This window comes from Diabrotica virgifera, chromosome 4 (assembly GCF_917563875.1).
Source record: "Diabrotica virgifera virgifera chromosome 4, PGI_DIABVI_V3a".
NCBI classification, from domain to species: domain Eukaryota; kingdom Metazoa; phylum Arthropoda; class Insecta; order Coleoptera; family Chrysomelidae; genus Diabrotica; species Diabrotica virgifera.
In genome coordinates this window covers 248,413,140-248,425,287 of record NC_065446.1, presented here as the reverse complement: position 1 = coordinate 248,425,287, position 12,148 = coordinate 248,413,140, and the positions used below count along the sequence as shown (strand labels likewise).

General features: G+C 33.6%; 1 protein-coding gene across 2 annotated transcripts in view; it reads left to right on the top strand.

Annotated features, from left to right (window-relative positions):
- The window catches only part of LOC126883365 (pyruvate dehydrogenase (acetyl-transferring) kinase, mitochondrial), a 97,707-nt gene extending 86,190 nt beyond the window's left edge, over positions 1 to 11,517 (top strand). For both annotated transcript variants that reach the window (XM_050648837.1, XM_050648836.1), the window contains exons 5-6: positions 7,237 to 7,461; positions 10,989 to 11,517. In XM_050648837.1, coding sequence (XP_050504794.1) covers positions 7,237 to 7,461; positions 10,989 to 11,180 — 417 coding nt within the window. In that variant the 3' untranslated portion in view covers positions 11,181 to 11,517. The remainder of the gene's footprint in view (positions 1 to 7,236; positions 7,462 to 10,988) is intronic.
- The last annotated feature ends 631 nt before the right edge of the window (positions 11,518 to 12,148 follow it).

Here is a 12,148-nt window from a genome sequence, read left to right as displayed (position 1 = left end):
AATTTCAAAGCAATTCAGTCGATTGTTTAAATTTTATTCAAATTGTTTATCCCAGAGAGCATTTTTTTGCAATAACATAAGTCAGAAAAAAATGACGTTATAACCATTCCACAGGTGTCAAATGAAAGGGCATGAGCTATATTTTCAAGTTAGTTTAAAAAAAGTGAATAAAAAATGCATTTATTAGTAATAAATCATTATGCAAAAGTATCGTAAATCTTTCCTTATAAACTTTTTATTGTGTTATATAAGAAATTATATATATTTATTACAATTTTTTATCAATTATGATATAAATAACATTACTTGGTAGTTGTGCACTAAAAACAAGTTAAAAAAGTTAATTTTTTTGGAAAAAGTTATTCAACAAGTTTATAAAGAAAGATTTACGATACTTTTGCATAATTATTTATTTCTAATAAAAGCATTTTTTATTCGCTTTCTTTAAACCAAGTTGAAAATATAGCTTATGCTCTTCCATTTGACACCTGTGGAATGGTTCTAACGTCATTTTTTTCTGACTTGTTATTGCAAAAAAAAAATGCTCTCTGAGATAAACAATTCGAATAAAATTTAAACAATTAAATGAATCGCTTTGAAATTTTTATCACATATTAAGCACCAAAGAACCCTCATTTGACAAAAATTTTAAACCTGTACACTAATTTTTACAACAGTTATTGCCAAAATAATATTTTTTGAAATTCCGAACTTTTTTCGCAATTATATTAACAATAAATGAGTATATCAAACTTTGTAATATGTAATTTTAAAGCTTTTTTCATAATCTCAAAGATATTTGTACTAAAAAAATCATAAGTTTCACTGTTTTCCATTGATTTGAGAAAAAGGGAAAAATGCCATTTTTTGACAGTTAATTGTTTATAAATAAAAATGGCCGCCAGATCCTACGCAGGAAATAGTTAGAATTTGTTCCTATAGGTATTACTTGTCGAAAAAACGCTTCAGTACCCTGGCTGCTGAAGTGTCACGAACAGGGTATACAGGGTGTCCCGGAAAATAGTGCGTTCCTTGAAGGTATAGGTAGAAGGCACCATGTAGAACAAAAAACTCTTATAACATTTTTTTCTAAATGCAACCGTTTGACCAAAAAATTAAAATGTATTTTGGTATGTAAATTTAAATCTGACAACTATGTGCGGTACGCAAATTTAAGCATAGACAGTCCCATGTAAATAGATAGAAGATACTAAGATACATAGTAAACAGATAGTTTTAAAGAATCCTGTTTAGTGTTTAGTGTCAATGCGAAAATGTTTTCGAATAGTGAGTGTATTACCTATTATGTTATTACCTATGAATGGTGTTTGTGAAAGGTTACTTGAAACATCTATTCGGTATAATAATTATTTTCAAGTAAGTACAACTTAGTTATTTCAGTTCACAAGTAAACAAATTACTGAGACATTATCTGGTGTATTTAAGTTCCACTGTAAACTATTAAAACTATGTAATTCAGTTAAAGCCCTCAGCAGTACTCAGCATTCAACCCATTTAAACCTTACTAAATACATAATACTAGTTTAGTTAAAAGACGTGTTTTTATGTTAAAAGATGTGTAATTCGTTTAAAATTATGCAATAGGTATTTCAATACATTTCAAAAGAAAATAATTTTAGTAAACAAATCGTAAATACATAAGTATTACCTACTATTAGGTTGGATTATTTTAAATACTGTTAATCACAATCACAAACGAGTTTTTATTATGTTATTATTCCGTAGTGCGTTCGATGTTGCCAGTTTATTCAAATTTCCAAACATTAAAATACAGGTATATGGAAAACAATGTTAACTTTTTTTTGGAAACGGCTAACTTTAGAAAAAAATGGTATAGGACTTTTTTGTTCCAAATTGTGTATTCTCTCCATACCTTAAAGGAACGCACTATTTTCCGGGACACCCTGTATTTTTGTCTTATTACCCTGGCCCATAGGAACCTCCGCCGCGCCAATGATATGGAGTGAGCACTACGACATTATTTAGGTCGGCTGTGGACAAAGTAAAAATCAAGCCACTGATCACCAATGTTCTGGGAGGACAAGAAACCTACACAAGAAGAAGAATATGTGATTAATATGATCCATGGCTAATGAACATAGTTTGAAGCCAAACCTCTCTACACACACACACAACTTTTCTGTCTACCACGAATAGGTCTGGATCCCGCGTTTGAAAAAAAAGTTGATTAATAGCAAGCTGAAAATTTGTTAGTAGCTTAAGGGCGTCTAGTCGGATAAACTTTGATATATGGGAACACTGGAACAGGGGCAGTTTTAATTGTGGAACAGGTTAAAAATTTGGAACGGTCAGACCACGAAAACGGCACATTTATTTTGTCCGACAGAATAGACTTAAACTCTCCGAACATAGATTAAACTCTCATGCAAAAATCATACTGCTATTTATAACCTGTCATAATTCCTGTCATTTGACATATTCTACATGTTCCACTCATTAAAACGCCCATTTGGTGATAAATAGCAGTCTGATTTTTGCATGAGAGTTTAATCTCTGTTCGGAGAGTTTAAGTCTGTTCTGTCGGACAAAATACATGTGCCGTTTTCGTGGTCTGACCTTTCCAAATTTTTAACCTGTTCCACAATTAAAACTGCCCCTGTTCCAGTGTTCCCATATATCAAAGTTTGTCCAACTAGACACCCTTAAGCTACTAACAAATTTTCAGCTTGCTATTAATCAACTTTTTTTTCACACGCGGAATCCAGACCTAGAATCGTCACTATTTTGTTGTACTGTCGATAAAGAGATGGTCCAGTTGGTTGTAGACGTTCTAGAAAGGTATTACGTAAGTCACGCAGGATGAAAAGAAGGGTGCGGTCGATTATAAAAGAAGATAAGAGATTGGAGGCGGAAGGATGCAAGAAAGAAAAAATAATACTACCTCAGGCGAAGTTACCCTGTTTTGAGGGAAGATACGAGGCCTGGGGAACTTTCTATGATATTTTTAAACAATTGATACATGAGAATAATCAACTATCAAAATGTGGAAAAAATGCAGTATCTGAAGACAAGCCTCCGAGGAGAAGCAAGTAGAATAATACAACATTTAAACACAACAGAAGCAAACTACAGTGCTGCCTGGAAAATGTTGCGGTACGATAATCCGAGGATGGATCTATTTATATTAATAGACAAGATACTTCAGGCTGCGGAGATAAAAGAAGCGTCAGCAAAGGCGCTGAATAAATTACATGATACTATCCACGAATGCGTAGAAGCGATTAGTGGACTAGGTATAATAACAGAGTCCTGGAGTCCTCTTATAGCATAAGGCTATAAGCATGGCACATTAAGGATAAGCATGTTAAAGTGGAACGCAGAAACATAATATAAATAATATTAAACATAATAATGATCCACCCCCATCCGGCCTTTTGCATCCAAAGTTGAACATAGGCCTCCAATAAATTTCTTCCAGCTTTGTCGATCTTGGGCTTCCTGCAACCAATTCCCAGCAATCCTTTTGACGTCGTCTGTCCATCGTGTAGGTGGTCTACCCCTACTTCTTCTGTCTGCTCGTGGTTTTTACACTGTAACTTTTTGGGTCCACCTCCCGCCTTTCATTCTGGCTACATGGCCTGCCCAATTCCACTTCAGCCATGTTACTCGCTCTATGACATCTGTGACGCCTGTCCTTCTTCTGGTTTCCTCGTTTCTGACCCTGTCTCTGAGAGTCAGTGCAAGTAGTGACCGTTCCATTCTTCTTTGGGACACTCTAAAGTTTGGGTTAAAATGATAATGTTTCGGCGCCGTAAGTCATGATTGGAAGCAAACATTGGTCTAACGTCTTATTTTTCAAATAATTTGGCATGTAGCTATTCTTCAGTCATAATGACGATTATACTATATTATTTATCGAAATAATTCCAACACTGACCCTTCAGTGAAGTTCGCTTTTGATTTAACACTCTTGATATGACTTTTTTTTATAATTGTAAAAGTATTATGCAAGAATGTAATCATAGTTCGCAGTGGCATGACAACCGTCCGATATTACGTTAATCATTTGACGTCAATATTTTTTCTTGATATAATAAATATTTTAAGACCAAACTGTTTTACGTTATTATCGGCTTGATAACAATATAAAAACAAGTTAAATTCCACCTTCTTTTTAATTTCGCAATGTGTACAATAAATACATCATTGACGACGAAACAAATAGTTACTTTCAGAAAAACAACCAACAAAAGAGAACGTCAAAAGAAAAATAGAAACGTGGGATTAGAGGTACTACCAAATTTAGAGATTCGAAATAGAAAGATGTAATGTAAAAGAAGTAAAAAATAACATAGCTCCAGGATATGACGGTATAATTTCCGAGCTTTTGAAAACGAGCAAAACAATAACAATTAAAATACTGTCAAAGCCAGTAGTGGAGGGAAAATCCCCGGCCCCAAGAAGGTCCAAAGTGTATGAAGCTTACACAGCTTTGATCACTGGCGGATCTAGAAATGTGCCTTGGCGAGGACTTGCCTGGGGGAGGGACTTAATGAAACACCAACCAAAAGGTTACATAAAATAAGACATAGATAATAACTTATTAAGTTCCGTTAATTTTCCTAATTATCGGTTTTATTGGGTTGAATTTGTGTTAAAAACTGGAACGAGAGTATAGTAATACTCTTACACAAAAAAGGGAACACATACGACCTTAAGAATTTTAGACCTACATATGTACAAACTGTTTATGAGAATTTTCAACAACCAGTTGACGTACAAAATGGTAGAAAAGGCTGGCTTCCGCAAAGGATAAAGTACATGAGACCATGTGCTGATAATGAAAAAATTCAGAGAAGACAAGTGAATACCAACTGCCTGTATTTCTTGCCTTCGCCGACTATGAAAGGGCATTTAACAGTATCGGGATGAGACGTTATCGTCAAAGCTGTTTAACCCGCGAGTAGTCGCGCCGTTAGATAGAATCTCACATTTTATCCTTTTTCGCGATAACTTGATGAAAAATTTTGCAATTTTGAAAAAATTTCGTAAGTGCCTCGAAGAAGGGTGTAGTAATACGAAGGAATTTTTTTATTTATTTTTTTTTTCTTCTTTTTGTGGAATTTATGGCTATGGGGAGAGCCAATTAGCTTTAATAATTGTTAGAAATAATATTTCTAACATAACAAGTAAATAAAAATACTATAAAATAAAACCTTATTGCAAATCCGTATTTAAATTCGTATTTTGAGATGAAATCTAACACGCGACTATTCACGTTACAGAAGTGAGCGCGACTACTCCCGGGTTAATCTGTCTCTAGAAGACATCTTCAAAACTACAAATTAGTCAACATAAATGAGGCCATGAGAACCAGAGTGGTCTAACATTACTTTACATAATCAAAGAAAATGATCAGAAACTATCAATGTCCGATTGTTTTAGTAATTGTATGTTGATCAATAATGATCCTTGGTCAACATAAAACTACTAAAACAATCCGACATTGTTTGTTTCTAATCATTTTCTTTGATTATGTAAAGTAATGCTAAAAGAAGTTAGGCCACTCTATACTTAAGGAATTAAGTGTTTAACCAGTAGATCCTTCCTATCATGATATGTATATGGATGTCAAACCTGTATCCTATCTAAGCCGAACATGAACGAACTAGCCATAACAGAAAGGGCAATGGAAAGAGCAATGTTAAGATCAAAAAGAAAAGGAGGAGGTCGAGGATGTCATAAAAAAGGACCAACGTTGAACGCCACAATATAACATGGGAGACTTTGTAAAGGTAGACGATCAAGAGGAAGACCTCATATGGATGGGATAACATCAAAAAAACAACCAGAACAAATTGAAAGTATGTTGCTCAGGATAAAGATCTATGGAAGGAGTTGGAGAGACAGAGAAACATAACATTACTACTCCTTGTGGCTCTCCAGCTTCTGGAGTTCTAACTTCCTGTCCGCTAATTAGGACGCAATCAGGCATGTCCTGTCAAACATGCTTCTCTTTGCATATTTTGGTTTCGTTGAATCTCTGGCTAATGTACTCCATTGCTTCAGTACTTGCAGTTCGCAAAATTGTTTTTATCTAAAGCCAGATTGTTCTTCTGGTAGGACTCCTACTTATTCTGCTTCTTCTTGAATCCTTTGGAGTATGGCACATTCCGCAGTTTTGCTTATAGCTGACAATAAGCTTATCGGTCTGCAGTTTTGTATGAAATTACTTGTTTTGTATGAGTTTTTGTTTTGTTTTTGGTATCATAATCACGTGGGCATCGGCTCCCATTATTTTTTCTCTTTCGTTATATTATATCTCTTTTCCGCAAATCGCCAGGAAATTTTGACATTCCTGTCAAAATTTCTTGAAGAAAAAGTCAGGACTTCCTTACTGTAAGGAAATGTCATTTCCTTACTGTAAGGAAATGATATTTCCGTACAGTTGTTAGTGTTCTACATAAATGATAGAAAACATTGTCAAGTTTGACAATTCAACCTCAATACGTTTCCATAGTAACCCAAGTAATTTTATTAGGAATTTCAAAGCACCATTTATTTGGGAATAAAATTATCGCGTTTTTTTTAAATCAATCAATATCTGTCGAATTTTAAACGATTTGCGGAAAAATAGTATGTTTACCTCGTAGGAAAAGCCACATTCCTGGACTCTGTGTTGCTAAGTCTCGGCTTGCGCCTCGACTTAGCAATCTTCACAGTCGTCCAGGAATGTTAAGCTTTTCCTACCCGGTAAACAATGTACTATTGTTTCTATCTGTGATTGTCTATTCCTGATTCTGTTCATAGATTTTAGTCCAAAACTTCCATTTCTAATGTACTTTTTATTGTATAATATGTTATGTCAATGTTACCGTCTGTAATAGAATTACTTTAGAAGAACTTTTCAAGTCCATGAAGTTTGTCGATGAATTAATTAACTGATACTGAAGACTTGTGATTTTAAATAGACTTTATTTTTAACTGGTATAAAACGAAAAACAAAATATTGAGTAACAATTATTGTTAATTAAAGACGTGTAATAGTGTTCCAAATTCCAGTACCTATTTGACGCACACTGTTGTCACGTTGTGTCTTTAGTCAGTAGATTCCAAACAAAGCTATAATAGTAATTTTTTTAATGCCATAAACATATGTTAAAATGGTTTCATATTCTATTAATATTGTATACCTATATTTTGAATGTACCTGTATATGATTTTTTTACTAATGATCAATTTTTATTTTACCAGATGTCAGACCGAGGTGGTGGTATTGCCCGATCGACCACAGATCACCTTTTCAAATACATGTACTCGACGGCACCCCAACCAAGCAAATCAGACGCCCATACCGTTCCTCTGGCTGGCTACGGTTATGGTTTACCTATTTCTAGGTTGTACGCTAGATATTTTCATGGAGATCTCATACTTTTGTCCTGTGAGGGATGCGGAACTGATGCAGTTATCTATATGAAGGTATGTATTAAATAGTTTGCTAAAAGGTTTTTTTCTTTAACGAAAATAGGTAAAAGTAGATTACTACAATAGGAAACTTGCATAAATTTTTAAATATTAAAATAATATTAAAAAACATAAGATAACATGATCTTAAAACGCTTGCATGTAAAAAAACAAATATTTTTAACCCATACGCTTATTACGAGGCTTTGAAAATGCTATAAAATTCAAATTTCTTAGAAGGCGCTTGAACGTCCTTCTATTGGTCTTACGTCACGGACCACAACCGGGCTACGAGTCAAGCCCGGTTTAACGCGATTAGAGTATTACGGGAATAATTGTACAGTAGAGCGTCGATTATCCGAATTAATTGGGGGACATGGGTGTGCGGAAAACCGATTTGTTCGGATAATCGAACTATATTGAGATTGTCATACATATTTATCCACAAGTGAATATAACCCATATTTATATAACTGTATATTTGTTTATACCTTGATAATGACAAATAGCAATTAAACAAAAAAGTGCAGTCTTTGCAACACCATATTTTTGGATACACAATTGAAGAAAATTGAAGATATTTTAAGCTTTAATTACTAACGCTTGCTCAGTACTCGAGTGCGGATCGCTGGAGTCGGGAGTTCGGATAACCGGTCGTTCGGTTGATCGACGTTCGGATAATCGACTCTCTACTGTATATGTATAACATTTTAATCGTATTTAATTGGAAATTACCAGATATTATTTTTGTATTCTTCCATAATTTTACAATCAGTTTATTTAGTTTCAAAGTGAAATTTATAAATCTTTAGAAATTGGTACTTTTTAAAGTGCTGAAAACGCACAAGTAGATACTATTACTCACGAGGGTTTTTCAAAAGAAAGCGATTAGGCTATTCTGGGAATTGTATAGTACATTTTAATCGTCTTTAATTGAAATGCTAAGGGTACGCTTAATGTAACTGGTCCAACTTGAGGATTAAAAATACAAGATCTTAAATATTTACTAATTAATGTAACAGATTTTGCAAATATTCTCGAAGCATTGCTTTCGCTTATGCCGAAATCATCTCCGTCTCCAAGAGACATAAATGTGTGTCCTGTTCTTTTTAGAGTTAAAAATAGATGCATTATTTGTGTTTTACAATATATTTCTATTAATTGAAACGTGTACAATCTAGGTCTGTATTGTAACTTCATCACTGTAGACTTCAGAGACAATATTGTAAATTGTTTTGCTTCCTCTTTTTTCGCATCTTCATCACAAGAAGAATCACTTTCATTTTACCAATAGTCATTACTACCATTATATTCACTATTATCTTCAAATACAGAACGTCCTGATTCACTTTTTGTATCTTCAAATAATGTTTGCAAGTCTTTTGTAGGTGAAATTCATGCATCCTAATTATGAATTTTCAATGGCGACTACCCGACTGTAACACTCCTTTGAAATTTACACTGAATACCTTTATCTTAATCTAGAACAGAGTTAGATGTGGAAGCGGGATCTTCAAGAAGCTGACGTTTAACCCTTTTAAGGGCTGCTTCCTTCATGGGCTCAGAAAAAGTTCGTTTTCTGTCTGGTTAACAATCAAATAAATGCGTGACAACACCTGACTTAAGAGGAAACAGTAGCGATCAACAGGTTGCGAAAACGCGTTCCAAGATTGCGGCTGTAATTTTGAATATTTTTTCGAGATATTTGGCACACGTATTCGTAATATAATAAAGAATGGCGGTACAGAGCCCAATTTGAAAAATATATTAATATGTGGAAATTACTCTGTAATTAAATACAATATTAAAAAACGAGCCTGTACCGCCATTAAGAAGAACAAAAAAATTCACTTTCTTCAAATAAACTTTTTTATCCGATGCCTAGATTTTGTGTCATTTTGGAACTACTAATGAAATAAAAAAATTTTAGTAGTTCCAAAATGACACAAAATCTAGGCATCGGATAAAAAAGTTTATTTGAAGAAAGTGTATTTTTTTGTTCTTCTTAATGGCGGTACGGGCTCGTTTTTTTAATATTGTATTTAATTACAGAGTCATTTCCACATATTAATATATTTTTCAAATTGGGCTCTGTACCGCCATTCTTTATTATATTACGAATACGTGTGCCAAATATCTCGAAAAAATATTCAAAATTACAGCCGCAATCTTGGAACGCGTTTTTGCTACCTGTTGATCACTGTTTCCTCTTAATAATTTTGGGACCACCTTAATATTGAATTTATATAGTTATCCATGTCTTGTTCCAACTGCAACAAATAAACAAGTTTAAGTAGGCACATTTCATGAAATGACAACTACCTACCTAATATTTTTTTTTGAAATAGAAAATATCTTATTATTATTAGGTACCTAATTATTTATTTATTTATTTATTTATTTATTTATTTATTTACGGGCGAACCGATTTTACAAAATAAGTACAATTTTAAAACAAGTACAATAATTTAAAAAAATACAATTAACATGTCAAAGGTTTAAAACAAAATAAAACATTTATAAGCTAAAAATTACAAGACAATTAAACATGAAAGTACACAGACAAATAATATAAGTATTAAACATAAAAAGTAGGTACCTACATCTGATAATAACTGTCGTCAAGTGATATTTGACAATACGGCCTTGAATCTATTTAAGCTGTAGGAAAAGTCGAGTTCCTGAAATTGATTTGCAATTCTTTGGCTTCGAGATAAGAACGAATAATGAGCATAATTTGTTCTATGCATTGGTACAGAAAATGAAACCAATTGTCTTGTCTGGCGGTTGGGAACTGCGAAATTAATTTTGGCTAACATATCTGGGCAGTCGATTTGTGAGTTAACCAGCTTAAATAATAGAATTAAGTCGTGATGTAATCGACGGCTTTTTAATGTAGTAATATTCAGCATCTGTAAAATATCGTCATAATGCATATACTGGCCAAGTTTAAACGCAACATGTCTAAGGAATTTATGTTGCACATTCTCAATTTTATCACTATACAACTGATAATAGGGAAACCACACCGAAGAGCAATATTCCAGATGAGATCTAACCAACGAACAATATAGAATCTTTAATGGTTGGATGGACGTAAAATCAGAAGTAACTCGTTTGATATATCCAAGAAGCCTCAAAGATTTGTTAATAAATAGATAAATAAATAAATTAGATAAATGCTCACATCGAAATGATCCTCACAGACATAAAGACCTTTGCTACGTGGTGAAATATCCTTTTTATCTCGCCTGTAGCCATTTCAATCGACGTTTTTGGTTCTACTGGTAGTTTTTGGCACTATATAGACCACTATACAGACCAACTAAACTATACAGCCAACTATTGGGATTTTCCCATTGATTAAAAAAACTATAACTTATTTTACTTTTGAGTCGATTTTTTGCTCTCAAGTGTATACAAAAAAGTAAAATTAACTACTCTTCGTTTCCTGTTATTATTCGTACTTTTTGTGCTTAATTTCATTTCCAGGTCATCTATTCGTTAATTGTCTATACTGACATACAATTATTTTGTTACAGGCTTTGTCAAACGAAGCCAACGAACTCCTGCCCATCTTCAATAAAACCACGTCGAAGTTCTACAGAACTGTCGTCCGCACTAACGATTGGTCGAACCAATGCACCGTCATTGGAGATAGGCAAATTGCGACCAAGTCGAAACGTCACGAGCTGTCCCACTCCAGTCAAGAATCGATGACCAGGGCCTTATAGTATTATGAGGACGATCATTTCGAGAAAATGTAATAAGTTAAAAATTTAGTAGAAGTGTGGAAAATGAGTTGTTGTATTATGACGGGTATATGTAATATGCTAGATGTAGGTAATGTACAGATATAATTTGCTTCTATAGGGAAATCGTATAGAAAAGGGTACATACGCTACAAATCTTCTCCCGTTGACCAATGAATTAAATTCATAAATTAAACTTTTTCAAGTTTCCCTAAATGTGGGGAAATTTAAGGTCACGTGACCAAAATCCTGCGTACTGGATGGTCGAGAGCATCAAAAATGTACGGATTTGTCGGAAATTTAAGGAAATTGTTTAATATTGTTTAATTTCCTGTAGTCGGATCAATACCATTAATTACAAAAAATTAGATAAAATCCTTTATAAAAGGTATATTTAATTTAAAAAAAATCCCATGCAGGGTTACATCACAGAACGTTTTCGAACTAAAGCATTCATCATCAGTGCTGTTAACAGGTTTTTTTTACATGCTTGAGCCACCAAAATATCGGGGTGAAAGCACTTTAAATGTTGTACATTTGTAGAAAATTTACATTTTTATATTAAATTAATTGTGATGTTCAAATTAATCCTAGATTTTAACATCAAGCCACACAGAGGTCTCGCCACAAAACGTGGGTTTCTCGTCCAGAAGGCAGAACCTCACATTACGGACTGTAAATAGCAACTCAGAATCTAAAATCTTACTGAAATCGTAATAATAATAGACGGAGAGGCAACGCTGAAAAATCTCTTTGAATTTACTAAAGCTAAATTTTTCACAGTTGATTACTGTGAATGTGTAGAGAAACATACTGCGGTCGGTCAAGCAAAACGTAGAACAGGGGTTACTGAGAGGGTATCAAAGTTGCTTTCCTACGAAGGTAATTAAATCCATTTACTAAGGCTGAAAATCAGTACACACATTTTAAATTGAATATAAATAAAAGGT